We start from the raw sequence: 17,707 nt of genomic DNA on the forward strand, positions 1-17,707 counted from the left end.
TTATAATTTCCTGGGTTTGACAAGTTACTACGGGAGATTCGTGGAAGACTTCGCTCATATAGCCAGTCCCTTGACTCAGTTGACCAGGAAGGGGACTCCTTTTGTTTGGAGCCCAACTTGTGAGAGTAGCTTCCAGGAACTTAAGCAGAAGCTTGTGTCTGCACCAGTCCTGACAGTACCAGATGGATCTGGAAGTCTCGTGATCTATAGTGATGCCTCAAAGAAAGGACTGGGTTGTGTTCTGATGCAGCAAGGTAAGGTAGTTGCTTATGCCTCCCGCCAGTTGAAGAGTCATGAACAGAACTACCCTACCCATGACCTAGAGTTGGCAGCAGTGGTTTTTGCACTGAAGATATGGAGACATTACCTATACGGCGAGAAGATACAGATTTTCACTGACCATAAGAGCCTAAAGTACTTCTTCACCTAAAAGGAGTTGAACATGAGACAGAGAAGATGACTTGAGTTGGTGAAGGATTATGACTGCGAGATTCTGTATCACCCAGGTAAGGCAAATGTAGTAGCTGATGCGCTGAGTAGGAAGGTTGCACATTTAGCAGCGCTTATCACCAAGCAAGCCCCCTTACTTAGAGATTTTGAGAGAGCCGAGATTGCAGTCTCAGTAGGGGAAGTTATCTCATAGTTGGCTCAGTTGTCAGTGCAGCTGGCCTTGAGACAGAGGATTATTGTTGCTCAGCTAAATGATCCTTATTTGGTCGAGAAACGTTGTTTGGTAGAGACAGGGCAAGGTGAGGATTTCTCCATATCCTCTGACGATGGCCTTACGTTTGAGGGACGTTTGTGCGTGCCAGAAGACAGTGCAGTCAAGACAGAGCTTTTGACTGAGGCTCACAGTTCTCCATTTACTATGCACCATGGAAGTACGAAGATGTACCATGACTTGAGGTGTGTCTATTGGTGGAGGAACATGAAGAGAGAAGTGGCAGACTTTGTCAATAGATGTTTGGTGTGCCAGCAGGTGAAGGCACCTAGACAGAGGCCAGCAGGGTTGTTGCAACCCTTGAGTGTGCCAGGATGGAAATGGGAGAGCGTGTCGATGAATTACATTACAGGACTGCCCAAGACTCTAAAGGGCTATACAGTCATTTGGGTTGTTGTTGATAGACTCACGAAGTCAGCCCACTTTGTTACAGGGAAATCCACTTACACTGCCAGTAAATGGGGACAGTTATATATGATCGAGATAGTGAGACTACATGGAGTACCTGTATCTATCGTTTCTGACAGAGATGCTCGTTTCACATTGAAGTTCTGGAAAGGACTTCAGCTTGCATTGGGCATGAGGTTAGACTTCAGCACAGCTTTTCATCCCCAGATTGATGGTCAAACAGAGGTTGAACCAGATTTTAGAGGACATGCTGCAAGCTTGTGTGCTAGAGTTTTCAGGGAGTTAGGACTCTCATTTACATTTGATGGAGTTCACCTATAATAACAGTTACCAGGCCACCATTGGTATGCCGCCGTTTGAAGCTCTATATGTAGGTATTGTAGATCCCCTGTTTGTTGGGGGGAGATAGGCGAACAGAGACTGCTAGGTCCTGAGTTAGTGCAAACCACCAATGCAGCCATACAAAAGATTAGAGCTCGTATGTTGACAGCACAGAACAGACAGAAGAGTTATGTTGATGTACGACGTAAGGATCTCGAGTTTGATGTGGGAGACATAGTTTTTCTAAAGGTAGCACCGATGAAGGGTATTCTGAGGTTCGAGAAGAAGGGGAAGCTAAGTCCACGTTTTGTAGGGCCATTTGAGATACTGGAGCGGATTGGCCCTGTAGCTTACCGTTTGGCATTACCCCCATCATTTTCTACAGTACATGATGTATTCCATGTCTCCATGCTGAGGAGGTATGTCGCAGACCCGACACATGTAGTTGACTTCGAGCCATTGCGAATTAATGAGAACTTGAGCTACGAGGAGCAACCTGTTGAGATTTTGGCAAGAGAGGTTAAGATGCTCCGTAATCGAGGAATTTCACTGGTCAAAGTTCTTTAGCGAAACCACGGAGTTGAAGAGGCCACATAGGAGAGAGAAGAGGACATGAGAGCCCAGTACCCCGAGCTATTCGAGGATTAGAACTTTCGAGAATGAAATTTTTCAAAGGAGGAAAGATTGTAACGCCCCAAAATTTGGAATTTAATTTATTATCTTAAGTGTAATGATTGGAACCTTGGATGTAATTGAGGAAACTTGATTAATTATATTTTTGGTTGTGTAATTAATTAAGTTTTAAGGATAATATAATTATTTTATTTGGATAATAAAATTGGTAGAGATATTTGTTAAAGATAAAGATAATTGGGTGAGGAGAGAGAAAATTTAATTATTTGGTTAAGGTTAATGGTGATTTTCTTATTTGAAAAAAAAAAGGAGAAAGAAGAGATTGATGATTGGTTGTTTTTGAAATTTAAAAAGGGAGATTTGGTGAGTTTAAATGAAGAGAGAGAAGATTTGGTTGTTTTGGAATTTTTAAAGGAATAGGAAAAGGAGGAAAAAATAATAATAATTGTATTATTATTATTGGTTAAATAGGCTTCTTTGGAAGTGGGTCATCTTCTTCACAAAGAAAAAAAAAAAGGAGGAGGACCAAATCCTAACCCTAGCGCCGCTGTCACCTCCCTTTGTGAACCGTTGCAGCCGTCGCCTCCGTCTTCAGCAGTTCGTGGTGCGCCGAGTCGTCCCGCTGAGGAGTAGCCGGTGACCTGCAGCCATTGTACGCCATCGAGCTTCAGCTGGTTTGTTCTCGCGCCAATCGTCACGTGTGGATCAGAGCCGCTTCTCCAAGCCGTTCACGTGGAGCCCTGCCACATCATCTCGCCGAGGAGTAGCCGTCGATGATCAACTAACTGCTGCCATGGTTGAACGTCAGCCGAAAGCTGCATCTTCGACCCGAACAGCTGAACCCGAGCCGCCCGCGCCTTTGACCCAGAACTCGACTCGCGCGCCCACGTCTTCTTCACCGCGTGAAGTCGGCCCGACCCGCGTCCTTTCTCCACGACCGGAGCCGCGCCCGCACCTGTCTGCGTCGTAGTCGAGTCACCCTGCACGCGCGCGAGCTTCCTATCCACGCCGTAGCCGAGTCGCCTTGCACGCGCGCGAGCCGCCTGTCCGAGCTGCCTTATACTTTCTAGCCGAGCCGCCTAGCCGTTTCGCCTGTCTTTGAGCCGCTAGCCTACTTCGTTCCTTTTCACCTAGTTTAGTAAGTTTTATTGGGTTTTGGAATACCCAACTAAAAATTTAAAATTTGTTGGATCCCAAATAATTTAATTTTGAGGTTAAAATTAAATTATTTCTCTTAAGGAACATCTAGGACCAATTGATTTTGGAGCGTGAGATTTCTCCAGTTAAGGGCTCAAGTGTCACAACCTCGACCTAAGGTAAGTTACTTCAACTGAATGTCTGGAGTCTTTGGTCGATTGGTGATTAAGTTATGAAAATTGGTGTTTCTAACCAGTAGGACTTCGCTGCTGGAAAAGCGTGACTTTGCGATTAGGATTCGTTGAGCAAATCTCCAGGTAAGAGATTCTACTACTAGACCTACAAGTAGAATTAAAAAATCGCATACATTCTTAATTATGCACATTGATGACTAGACTACATAACGACATGACAATTAATGAGGATATGATATGACATGATGATATGATTTGACATGATGATATGATTTGACATGATGATATGATGTGACATGATGACGTGATGATGCTATATTACGTGTATGCTATGGTTAGGGTGCATGTTAGCTTATCCTATTAGAGTCGTACCTGCATGGGTGTCCTTCGGGATCACCACCTATTTAGGACTGCGTAGTCCGACGGGACCGCCAGTCTGACATTGATATAGACATGATTCGAGTGATTCGACAGGATCGCTCGCAGTCCAATTGTCTTAGTATTTCCTTCGGGTACGCTACAGACCAGTTTGTCCTAGGTGTTCCTTTGGGTTCACCAAAGACCAGATTTTGTTTCTACGGGATCACATGTTGCACGTGTTCGGGAACGTGTCAGTTCTTGGGTACCATTTTCAAGACTCTAATAGGAAGTTAACAGGCACCTAGCGGGACTAGTAGTGGGTCCCTTATTGAGTATTTTATACTCACTCTTTCCATTTCATTTTTCAGGTAGGGGCAGAGGTAAGGGCAAGGGCAAGGGCAAGGGCAAGCTGGTGAGCGACCAGAAGTGACCGTGGCGAGCCACAGGGATCTCTTGCTTCCGCTTTATATCCGAGTTCAGACCTTAAATGTTTGCATTTTAGTTTATTCCTTATTTGTTATTTTATTTCTTTAAAATTAGATAGGGCCCGAGTTAAGATTTTATTTTTATACATATCTCAAATTACTTTTGATTAGGCTTTTAAATAAAATTTTTGAAGTTTTGTTTCATTTTATCCAAACTTTACAAATTTTATTTGTCTTTTAAAATTAGTAATGGCTTCGACTTAGTATAAGGAGTTGGGTCGTTACGCAAGTAATCTAAAGTTTATATTTAAACTAATTCAAATTTTCTTTTAATTTAATTTGATTGATCTATTATTTTGAAATTATCGTAATTGACATACAATCACTTCTTTGTAATTACATGTTTGCAATTATCGGTAAGCTTGAAATTGAGCCTACGTCCTCCCATGTTCTTCTTCTATAAAAGAATTATTCATGCATTGGTGGGATATATGGAATCATCCACAAATGAACCTATTGGTAGTTTTGTTATGACTAACATACTCCACACTTTACACTCCACATCCTTTGTACCAAAATATACTTCAAGTCTAAACTTAGCAAGTTATGAGATAAAGGCATATTAGAAAATTTGAATATGAAGATTGAAACCTAGGTAGATCATGTCTAGTAACTAAGGTAGATTCTACTTGAGAGTAGGTAGGTCATACTTGAGACACATAATCAAGTGTGAGATAGCTCATTTTTGGTGTGATAAGTCCATAATCGATAGATCATATTCCCATAAGTGAAAAAAAATTATAGTATTATGATATTAAGAATGGTTTTTTTTTGTTCATATTAACTCTGTTTTTTATTTTCTTTAATGAAATATTTAAGAATATATCAAGTTCATACAAAGAAAGTAATAAACATTATTTACTCAATGTATCAAATATAGTGGAGAAAGATTACTCTCCAAGTTCTATAAAGTTTATGGTTCGATTTTCGTACTTTATAGTATCAAAAAGAAAAATAAAAACTTGTTTTTAAATGATTCATGTCAAACATAGTTTCTAGTACTTTTTAAGGTAAAAATTGCTATATGTATGATATTTTCTCCTTAAATGGTTCAAAGTTAGCTAAAATAATAAAGTTTAGGGTTCTCTAAGGTTCAAAAGTGTGTTTTTAATTACTGGTTTGGGTTGATTTTATGAGCATTTATCATTCATTTTTAACTGTTTTGCCAATTTTAGTTAGATGCAAAATTGTGTCGAGTGCTATTTGAACCCAATTCCTGCAGAAGTGCAATGGATCTTTCTTTTTAACATAAAAAAATGTCCGAATAAACTTTCAAAGCACCACTTTATGTGTTCCTTCAACAAATCCTAGTCTATATGAAGATTGGAAAAACTCTTTATCTTTGAGGATCGAGAATTTCCAACAACCCAAGGGAGAATTCACCGTTCTAACTCATAAATTCTGTGAGAAGTTTCTCTAAAGAATCCTAAATTTAAATCACTCCTAACTACTTTATGAAAACAGTGACATATAAATTAATTTCACAAAGATTCTCTATTAATATTCATATAATATATTTATTTTGATGTATATATATATATAGAGAGAGAGAAAGAAACCCCCAACTATTATCCGCTAAAAATGTGTTAGCTGTAAACCTAAATTTTAATTAGTTTCTATTTATTTAGGCATTAGTCGTAACTCTCTTCTATATATGGCAAAACAAGCTCAATCAAATTCAAGTGTTGAAATTTCATTGTGGATTTCTTAATTGGAAATAAAAGGACAGAAAAGTCCAGCCCAAAGCTATTCATAGAAAATGCCAAAAGAACTATGAAATTAACGTTTGTTTGTTGTTCACAAACTCCAAACAACTATCAATCATTAGTTTATAGCATAGTTATATGCGTCTAATTAAATGAAATTTTATTAGTCTATCCACAATAATAGAGGTATCTCTATACATTAAGGTTATTCAATTTTAATAAATTGAAAAATACAAATTATATGTAAGCTAGAGTAAGAATCAATATTTTTTCAAAATAATGTAGAAATGGCAACTTATTAAAATCTTACTTCCAATTTTTGGGCATAATCTCAAACAAATATTAAACTTTTTAGTTTCAGTGTCCTTTACTCTTTGAAAAGTCAATTTTGTCCTTATTATTTCCAAAGTTTTTTTTTTATCTAGTTTTGTTTAATTCTTGTATGTTAATGTATTATAAGTTGAAAATCATTGAGATTTTTTAAATAAAAAAGTGTAAAATTATTTGCATAAGAACCATATTTATTATTTATCCTTACAATTTATAAAATCATAACAAAAAAATTTCTAAAACCATAATACCAAAATTAATTTGAAAATGTTTCTCAAAAGTAACCCTTATGGCTAAAATTTTAAAATAAAAAATTACAAAAATGAGACAAACTACAAAAGAAAATTAAAAAAAAAAAAATCCATATACACACTCAAACATAATCTTGTACCTTCTAACTTTTCTTAAAATATAAAGGTTTAGATTTCTAAAATTTATAGATTAAATATATAAACATGCATAAACTTCAATTTATCTTTCAAAAACTAAGAAATAGTCTAAAAAAACTTTAATTTATTGTTTGAAAACTAAGAAATAGTTTAAAAAGATTTTAACCTATTGTTCAAAAACTAAGAAATTGTTTAAAAAACTTGCTTTTATTTTTAGAACATGACTAAAAAATCAAGTGCATCTTTTAACACAAGTTCAAACCATAATTAGAAAGAACACATAAATTTAAAGAGGTATCAAACAAAGCCTAAAAACAGTATCACAAAACCCAAATTCCAATCACAAATCCAAGTACATAATTATATCAAACGTTCAAATTAGCGTTATTCAGGATGGTTGCCACAATGTAGTTATACAAGAGAATGCAGTTACAAACTCTTATAATGGTTGGATGCATAGCTAATCCATTGAACTGTTAGGAACCATCATGAAAGTCATAGCCACAAATACCAGCCACATTAAATAATCTCTCAAAGTCAAGAATTCTAGTGAGAAAATCAAAAGTAGGAAAGGATACACTGTCAGTGATCAATAATAAAAACCAAAAGAACTCTAATGTTTCTTAGATAGAAATCTGGCCACAACATGAAAATCTTAGTCAGTGCTATATTCTACAATCATACTCCAGATATAGACATATAAGATGAAGAAGAAAAAAAATGATAAAATGAAACAGAAAAATTCAGGGTTGTTCCAGTGCATTTGGCCTGTCCCCTTCAGTCAAACGTTTTCTCCAATTTCAAGATAGGCACCAACGCTCACACCATACATAATTTCTCTTTCTCTCTCTCTCCTTAAGTTGTAGAAAGTATAGAAGCTGAGCAACTTTATTTGAAGTCAGTTCCCTCAGCTGAACAGGTAAAATGGGCCTGTGTGCAAAATTCAAGCATTATATCTTTCGGGGTTGAAGTACATGTACATCAAGCAGTAAGAAGAGAAACCAGTCAGAGCAAGCATGAGTCCGTGCATAGCAACTATTAGGAAGTAAAGTTTAAGCAATGTTTAATATTTCATACACAAGCAGGCCTGCAGTTTAAAAGATTTCATTGGAAGTGTAGTGGTTTATCCTTCTATGTCCTTGAGTGTGACTCCGTTAGCAAAAATTAATCATTTGTTGATTCAATTCTAAATAGTCTCAATCCCAGAAAACTATGCTATTGGGTTTCGAGTAAACAAGTAAAACACATACATAGTATAATTCTTCTCAGAGTTTGCCATGAGAAGATGCATGGCCTGCAGATAGCATTTCTTTTAACAAAAGATTTGAACTTCTCTATTTTAATCAAGAAACCATGGTTCATTTAGACAATGTCGTGGGGTGGGGGTATTGAACTCCTAGGTTAGAAGTCAATGCCAATTGAGTTGCGATCATTTTGGTGAAACCATGTTTTCATCGTGATAAAGGATTGATACAAAAGGACCAACAAAGTGGACAGATCCTGCGCCATGCAAAACAATAAAGGCATCTCCTCCAGGAAAAAAATAAGGCATAGCAAATATTAACAAAATCTTCAGAGAATCCAAAAAATGAGGCATTAAACCTAATTGGAGACCAAGTCTCCAACTCAAAAGTTTCCTATGGTTTCTCAATCTAGATGCATCATAAAATAACACAAGGGAAAATAAAAAAGGGCAAATGAATGTACTTGGATTACACCTATTGTGTTCTTGAATGGCATATATGCAGATACAAACACGTGCATGCACATATACATGCACAAACCTGTTCGTAAGAATTCAATGATGCTCATAAAGTAGTGTATCAACAATACTAGTATACGGTATCAAGTACCTAAGCAAGTTACCAGAACCAGAAGAAATAAGAAAATAAGTTTACCTTAGAAAAGCCAGTACAAAATCCATTCTGCAATTACGTTCTCGCTGGCACCATGACTTTATTACCCTTTTTGTCAGCTGGTTTAAGAATCTGGAAAGAGCACATCAATTCTTCATCAACACTCATCAGTGCACCGGCATTATCAAATTCACCACAGTAGTTAGGGGCCGAAAATATTGTGACAAGTTGTCTCTCGGCAAAGAATTCATATCCATCTTCCACAACCTAAGCCAACAAGATTTGTATCTCAGAACTTAGAGAAGAGAAATCAATGAGCAAAATGAGGAAGGGGAAAAAGTTTTGCTGATTCTACCTGATGGGCACGACAGACAAGATCCAAATCATGTGTTGTTAAGAACTCTTCCACCTTATCAGGACCAAAGGTGTATGAGACTCCTCTATCATTCATTCCCCAACCTTTAACGTCTTTACTGGGATCTGACCAAAGCAAATCACAAAGCAGGCCAGTGTCGGGAATGACTGTTGGACGAGACAAGTTCCTTATCTGATCCAAGTTCTGCAAATCAGGGGAAAGACCACCATGCATACATAATATTTTGTCGTCAATTAGAGCTGCTACAGGGAGGCAGTTAAAGCAGTCAGTAAATGCCTTCCATAGTCTCACATTAAAGCGCCGTTTACATTCATCATAAAACCCGTAAATCCTATTAATAGAAGCACATTCGTGGTTTCCTCTGAGGAGGAAAAAGTTTTCAGGATACTTGATTTTGTAGGCCAGCAAAAGACATATGGTTTCGAGACTCTGCTTGCCACGGTCGACATAATCTCCCAGAAACAAATAATTGGCACTAGGGGGAAATCCTCCGTATTCAAAAAGCCTCAACAAATCACTGAACTGCCCATGAATGTCACCTGAAAATGCAAAGGAAAAATGGAAAACATATAATCAGAGAGACTATTGCAAAATAAAAACCCTATTCTTTATGCAATACAAAAAATTTAAGAACTGAAATGAATCCTCATGCCGTTCCTTATGGAACCAAATTCCTTTTGGGATTTTTTCAGGTTAACATTGTGAAGGTCAGCAATATTCCAAAAGGGTTCTCAAGTTTCTTCTTGGAGGCTGAATATCAACAATGCTCATCAAGGAGGCGAGCCAAATGAAAACTTCATAATGTTCTTCCCTTCGTCAAATAAGATAATCTAAGAAAATTAGGAGAGAAAGCAAATACACATCCCCAAACACCCCATCATCGTGCAGTCAAAGAATCAAACTTTAAACCGTCATCCAGAACAAATTAACAAAAGAGAACCCAAAAAGGGGTAAAAGAAAAAAAGAACCCATCAAACATATCTCAAATTTCACAAAACCACAAACCCATCAAATTAACTAAGAAATCGAACAAATTAAACCAAGTTTCCCCAAAAGAAAAAAGGGGTAAGAGACATTTGGGACTAGAAACCAAGAACAATTTCATTAAATGGGAAAACAAGAAGAAAAAGAAAAGAAAAGAAAAAAAAAAAAGAAAAAGAAAAAACAAAAAGGGGGCGGGGGATGGGGGAGATTAAAACGAACCGCAAATCTTAATGGGTGCTTCAAGCTCGAGCAAATTAGGTTGCTGAACAAAAATCTCTCTTGAAGAAGCACAAAGAAGCTTGATCTCGTTCTCGGAAAGCTGGACCTGTTTGCCTGGCCTCGCTAATCGAACCTCGGTAAGGCGTCTGATTATGTCGTCCAATAAAGCAGGGTCCATTCCTCCCTGCCCTTGCGAGGCCATTCAATTCAATCAATGAATTCGAATTTCGAACCCTCTGTTTTCTTCTTCTTCTTTTTTTTTTTGTTTTTTGTTTTTTTTTTTTTTTGTTCTTCCCTTTTCCTCCCTTCTTCAACAGTCCAGACCTTCGAACGAAAACCTAGAAATCAAATTGAATTCAAGCCAAGGTTTTTCCTTTTAACATTTCGTCTCATCTTTTCCCCCCTCTCTCTCTCTCCTTTTTTTTAATCATATCCTGCCCGTTTCTTCTATCCGTTTTGGTGTTTTGATTTATTATTATTATTTTCATTGCTCTTATTAAAGCTTATATATATATATATATATATATATACACATACACATATGACCTTAGTTATTGATTCAAATTTTGAAAATGGCTCATCAATTTATCCATCATTCCTTGTGGATTTTGAACTTGGACTTTTTTTCCTTAAAAGAGCAAAATACCCTTATAGCTTTGTTTTCAAGAAGAAAAAAAGAAGACCCATCTAAATATAGGGTCAACAGTCAGAACTGAAGTTTCTTCTTCCTTCTTCTTCTTCTTTTTTTTTTTTTTTTTTTTTTTTTCTCTTTCTTTCTTCATTTAGGATGACCAAATATTATATACGCCGGCGTGTAATGATCTAAACCTAAAGATAAATCAAAACTAACATTTTGTTTATGTTATTAGACTACTGGAGGCCTAAATTCATTCTCTTAGCATGTTAATAAGCAATATTACTCTAATAGTTTTATTAAGAAATGACATATAAAGCATGTTAAGGTAAGTCTATGCAAACTAGAAAGATTATATCATGTTCATTACCTCCTAACTTTTGCTCATTAATCCTAGTGGTAGTTGCTAGGGATTGGTTACATGTTAATTTGTTTTATCCCACAATATCAAATCTTCAAGATGGATGGTGTTCTCGAGCAATAGGAATTATGCTAACCCTTGGCCTGCCAACACCAATACATCTTTTTGGTGGAAGGACCAATTCTTCCATGTAGACCGGTGATTTCTTACATTCTATACATATGTTCGACTGGAATTGATACAAATTCCACATATACAAGCACAATTGATTTGACATTGTAGGTTGGTTACAAAGAGTTGTAAAGGTTTATGTTACTTGACTTGGCTGTAGCATGTGAGTACAAAATTTCCAACGAGTTAAGCTCTTTGCACATGCACTCACATATGTATGTTAACTATTAGCCAAGTGACCATCTTTCACAATCAAATGTATGACAATCGATTGAATTGATTTGACTTTAAAAATCGAGATGACAAATTAAAGTCGTGATTGGCTTCACATAAATACACAATCTTGTGGTGGTCTGATTGTCGTCATAAGTGAGAGGTCACAACTGGGAGAAGGAGTTTTAAGTGGTTAGTGCTATGTGATGTAAGTAGAAAAATTAGTTTTTAATTGTATTTAGAATTAGGCTCTTTTGTATTGGCATGTCTAGGATTGAATCCTCAACTAATAAGCTTTCTATTTATTGATAACAATATCAACAAGAGATATAATTAAGTTTTAACTATATTCTATCAATAGCAATATTTTTTAAAAATTTATCTAACCTTTTAGCTCCCATGGATTTAGCTTTGCTCTTTTTTTTTTATAGGTGAAACAAACAACTTCATAATCAAAGATCTGGATAATATCAGGAAAGTTTCTCATTTGATAAATATTTTTCTCCTTTCCACAAACCTTTTTCTTATTTCTCCATGGGCAAAGATTGTTTGATCTTTCGACTAGAATTTTATAAACTTCCACTAATTTTAATTTTATGGCTTTGAATGGTAACACTAGTTTGTTCAATAAAATATCCACTTTTCGAAAATGACGTGTGATTCCAATTATTAAGAGTAAAAGGTTTATACAAAAAAGAATTCAAAATATATGAACTCAAAGAAGGAAGTATTATAAGAATATTAGCTTAACGATAATTGACGTCTACCCCACTTTCTTAATGTTAGCTAGAGATTCAATCCATTTATCTCTATAGTAATTTTTGTACTTGAAGAAATACTAATAAACAAATATGAGGATGTATAATGGAAGAGTATAGTTTCTTACTTTATTACCAATACGAGTGCCTTTCATGCACATTGCTACGGGTGGATTTCCATTAGTCATGATCCACTAACATTAACTTTAACTTCCTATATTAAAAGAAGAAAAGACACTTGGCTATTTGATTTGAAGTTTTATAGAGATCTACGGAAAAAACGAATGTCCGAAAATATGATAACTAAGAATATAAAATGATGATTATGTTTTGACAAAATATTTATAACATATAACAAAATTTTAGATTCTATCTATAATAAACATTGATAGATACTGATATGCTTCTATCAATGACATTAATAGACAGTGATGAAATCCAAAATTTTACTATAACTCATAAGTATTTTAATTTATTCTACTACTTTTAAAAGTGCTCCAAATTTTAATAGATTAATTAATTAAACAATAAACATCATTTAATATGATAAAAATTAATTAATTGTGTATCGATAATAATTTTAATTTTATTAAAAGTTGAGTAATTTATAATTAAAATTAACACATTCATATATTTTATAAACATTGTAGTTATAATCTAATACTTGGCCTAAAAGTATATATATAATCTAATACTTAATTACTTTTATAATGAATTAGTTGTAGCCTTATTATTTTATTTTTAATCAAATAATATAAGAAACTATATTTGAATAAAGGAAATTAATGTAAAAGGGTAAAACATAACTTCCAAAAATATCTATATAATATAATAAAATTTCATATCATAGATATTGATTGACTCAACATCACTTATTAACGTTTATCATGGATAGAATTTTAAATGTTATATTTTGTAAATATAATACTTGAGTCATTTATACATTTTATCTTGACGGTGGATTAGAGGACTAAAAAGAGGAGTGAAAAATGGCAATGACATTTATTTAGAGTCATATAAACCTGTTTTTGTAGTAATGATTTGCCTTTTTAATAAAAAAAATTTCCTTCTATACAAAAGGAAAAAATTGATATAAAAATATAATATGTTAATAAATAATACTAAAGAAATAGGGGTCTTTTAAAAAATATAACAAAGCTGCAAAATATTTACACTGTATAGAACAATTTCGAAAATGGAAAAAACTTACAGGCCCACAATGGAATATACCAAAAATGCCCCATCAACCACACCGTTAATAATGCTCGCGTACGTAATATATTTGGTACACCATCGTTTAGATTGACTATTGTTTGGCACATGATCGTTCAGATTTGGCTACAATTTATTTTTTCAATTCTATCGTTTAATTTGGTTACACGATCTTTATATTTGGGTAGCCAAAACTAAACGATTTTTTTTTTAAATTTGGTACACGATCGTTTAGATTTAGTTGAACAAATTTTTTCAAGATTCTTTTGTTACACAATCGTTTAGATTTGGTTAAACGACTTTTTTAAATTCTTTTGGTACATAATTGTTTAGATTTGTCTACACCATCGTTTATTTTTTTTACATGATCGTTTATTTTTTCAAGATTATTTAGTACACGTTTAGATTTGGCTAAATGATTTTTTTTAAAATTCTTTTAGTATAGGATCGTTTAGATTTGTCTAGCCGTTGATTTATTTTTTTACACGATCATTTACATTTAGTTACTTTAATCTAAATGATTTTTTTCAAAATTCTTTATACATGATCTTTTAGATTTTGCTATTTTTTTGTACACGATCGTTTAGATTTGGTTATCCAAATTTGAACAACGTAAAAAAGAAAAGGAAAAGAAGAAAGACGATGGAAAGATTAAACAACGTAAAAAAAAAAAGAAAAAGAAGAAAGACGATGAAAAGAAATCGCAGTGGAAAAAAATAAGAGGAAAAGAAGAAAGACGATAAAAATAAATCGTAACGAGAAGGAAAACGATGAAAGAAATCACCACAAAGAATAGAAGAAAGACGGAAGGACAAACCTGAAATATTAAAAAAAAATGACTAACTCAATAAACTCTGTTACAGACGAGTAAATATTTTTGTGTTTCGTTACATTTATGAAAATAAAAAAAATATTATATATATTAATAATAAATGAAGTAATATAATGAATAATTATTATAAGTTCATAACGGAGAATCCAAATAAAATTAATCTCAATAAATAATTGCTACAACTATTAAAATAATAATAATAAAGTATCACATTTTAATTTAATAATTGTTAGTTAATTAATTGATAATTTATGTAAATATTTTAATAAATTATTATTGATTAATTAAGATAAATGTTTATAGTAATTTTTAAACCAATATTAATTAATTAACTATATTCCAAATGTAATTATACATAAAGAAAAAGAAAACAAAGGAAAATTTTTAAATATTGTAAAAGAAACTAAAATATTTACGACATATAACAAAATTTTGGATTCTATCGATAATAGACATTGATGGATTTCTAATATTGTCTATCAATATGGTTGATAGAAGTATATCAAGTGTCTATCATACATATCATTGATAGAATTTGAAATTTTGTAATATTTTCTAAATATTTTGTTAAATTTGTGATTTTTGACAATTCTAAAAAAAAACAAATGGTAAAAAAGAAAAAACTCTCCTCTTTGGAAGGTAAACAAAGAGTTGTTGTGTCAACTATCATGTAGAAAAATCATCAAACCATAAAGGTTCCATCAATAGAAAAGATAGTTGTATTTTATATTTTGTTTGTATTTGAATGTGTGTCAATGGTGTCCATTACGAATTTAAAAATATTGAAAACATGTAAATGTTGTTTTATTATATATCATCTGTCTCTAAATCAATATGACATCTTTAAAGTAGTGGTGTAAGAATAATCTGAGCAACCCGACAACCCGAACTACCCAACCCATATTATATGGGTTGGGTTGGGTTGAAAATTTTGATTTTTTTTATTGGATTGGGTTACGAATTGAAGGGTTGAAAAATTCGGGTCAACCCAACCCAACCCGAATTAATATAGTAAATATAAAATATTAATAAATAAATAAATATTATATTTCATTATTATTTATTTATTTAATAAAAGTTAAACAATCTTGAATTCCGAGAGTTTTTTTTTAACTTGATGTAAAACATATTCGATCTACGATTGATGATTTCTATTTACAAACATTAAAATTTAGAAACAAAAAAATATAAAAATAATACAACCCGACATCTCAACCCATATTTTATAGGTTAGGTTGGAAACTTAATTCGAGTTGGCAACCCAACCAACCCGAAAATATGGGTTGGGTTGAGAATGTCTCCCAACCCAACCCGTTTACACCCCTATTTTAAAAAATGTTGTCCATTCAATAATATTTTGATTGATGTTATGAAAATGTTTAGATCTTGGGGCCCGTTTGGGATTAGGGTTAGTACTGTAGGCTTAAGTTAACCCAACCTTAACCCCCGTTAGGGCAAAAGATTAAAGAAACCCTAGTTTTAGGGTTTCCTTAATCCCGGTTTTACCCTCAAAACCTCCCCATCAATCCACCAAATTTCCTCTTCCATTTGCGTCTTCAACTCGTGTTAACCCTACACTCAATTAGTCTTCATCCTCTTTGATTTCTCCTTCTTTTGTTCTGTCTTCTCTCCCTCATCATATCCATTTGTATTTTCGGTTCTCTCCTTCGATTACTCCTTCTTTGCTTCTGTATTGTCTCCCTCATCTCCTCCATTACCATTTTCGGTTCTCCCCTTCGATTCCTCCTTGTTTCGTTATGTGTTGTCTCCCTCATCTCCTCCATTACCATTTTTCGGTTCTCAACTGTGTTTCATAAACCCTCATTTGTCCATTTTTTTCTCGATTCCTTGTTCAAACTATGCCCATTTATTTCCCACATTTGCCAATTTTTGTAACACCCTAACCCGGATTTTCTGTATATTTTCCTTCATTCGTCCATTACGTTTTACCGATGAACCCCCATTTCGTGATGCCGAATCTCTATCTACATCTCTCTCATCTGTATCTTGCAGTCCCCAAAGGTTTTCTTGTGTTTGTAAAAGCCAACCCTTCAACGTCATTGCCTCCGAACATGATTTTCTTTTCAGATCTAGGATTTTTCTTCCAAACACGTTTTGTTGAAGGTGACCCTCTAATTTTCTCCTTGCCGCTCAACGTTCCATTGTTGCGGTTGGGTGTTTCGCTTGCCGTTTCATAATTTCCTTCACTGATAAGACAAACACTTCATCACCGTTGTCTGCCAATGGTTACCGATCGAGCTTGGTAGGGAGGTATTTGACTCTTTTGAATCCAATTTTGTTTAGCCGATGATGAGTTCCCATTCCTTTGAATACAAGCTGATTTCGTTTTGGAATATATGTATCTGTTTGCATTCTGTTCTTTGTTATAATAATTTACTTATATTATTGCCATGATTTTCCACTATTTGTATTGATGTCTGAATTTTTATTTCCATATATGTATGTAGACCTATTTATCGATTATGTTGTGTACTTTATTTTGGCCTTCCATTCTGTCTTCTTGGTTTACTTTGTTTTGTTCATACATTTATGTTGGCAATGGCTTCTATGTTTCCTTATATTCACCAAACCCTTAATTTCCTACTAATTATGTTGCCTGATTTGGGATTTACAAAATATGTTTCAAGTGCATTACACACTTTTCTTGCATCACTGATAATTTGGGTTAAAATCCTGTGGCTGCATAGAATCAGTAGTTCAAAATTGTGTTGTCTCTTCCATCTGTTGAGATTGTATGTTTTTGGTATAGCTTCCAGTATATAGCCTTTGACTGCTTGGACTTTTCTATGCTTTTAGTCAGTTGTAGCAAAGATTCTCTGTCTTTCAGTCATTGATTTTATTGATGGAAGGCTTGCAGCGTATTACTTCCCTATTTATTTTTTGTTTTCTCTTCATTAAAGCCCTTCTAACTTTCTCCATCTTCCCCTATATATACTCCACGTTTCCTCTTTTCATTTATCACTTTCACTTCTCTATCACTGCATTCTTCTCTCTGTTTCTATCTTTTCCTTCGTAAGTTACTTTTTTTTTTCTCATTCTCCTTTTAATCTGCCTTCTTTTTTATTTCATTCATTCCTTTATTATATTCTTCTCTATGTTTCTATCTTCTGCAATTAACTTCTGTCCTCCTTTCTCACTTATGAACTTTTTTGTATGTACTTATTTTGCATCTATTGTATTGATGTTTACCTGATATGTTTCTATCACTACATTCTTCTCTTTGTTTCTATCTTCTCCGTCGTAAGTTGCTTTTTTTCTTTCTCATTCTCCTTTTAATCTGCCTTCTTTTTATTTCATTCCTTCCTCTATTGTATTCTTCTCTCTGTTTCTATCTTCTACAATTAACTTATGTCCTCTTTTCTCACTTACAAACTGTTTTGTATGTA

General features: G+C 34.0%; 1 protein-coding gene across 1 annotated transcript; it reads right to left on the reverse strand.

Annotated features, from left to right (window-relative positions):
• Positions 1-7,270: 7,270 nt before the first annotated feature.
• On the reverse strand, positions 7,271-10,600 carry LOC103500246 (serine/threonine-protein phosphatase PP1 isozyme 4). Its single transcript, XM_008463490.3, has 4 exons — positions 10,120-10,600; positions 8,896-9,455; positions 8,583-8,807; positions 7,271-7,614 (listed from the first exon to the last, which is right to left on the reverse strand). The coding sequence occupies exons 1-3, from the start codon at positions 10,319-10,321 to the stop codon at positions 8,616-8,618; spliced, it is 954 nt and encodes a 317-aa protein (XP_008461712.1). The 5' UTR covers positions 10,322-10,600; the 3' UTR covers positions 7,271-7,614; positions 8,583-8,615.
• Positions 10,601-17,707: the final 7,107 nt, after the last annotated feature.

The sequence above is a fragment of the Cucumis melo genome, chromosome 10 (genome assembly GCF_025177605.1).
Source record: "Cucumis melo cultivar AY chromosome 10, USDA_Cmelo_AY_1.0, whole genome shotgun sequence".
In the NCBI taxonomy this organism is placed as follows: Eukaryota; Viridiplantae; Streptophyta; class Magnoliopsida; order Cucurbitales; family Cucurbitaceae; genus Cucumis; species Cucumis melo.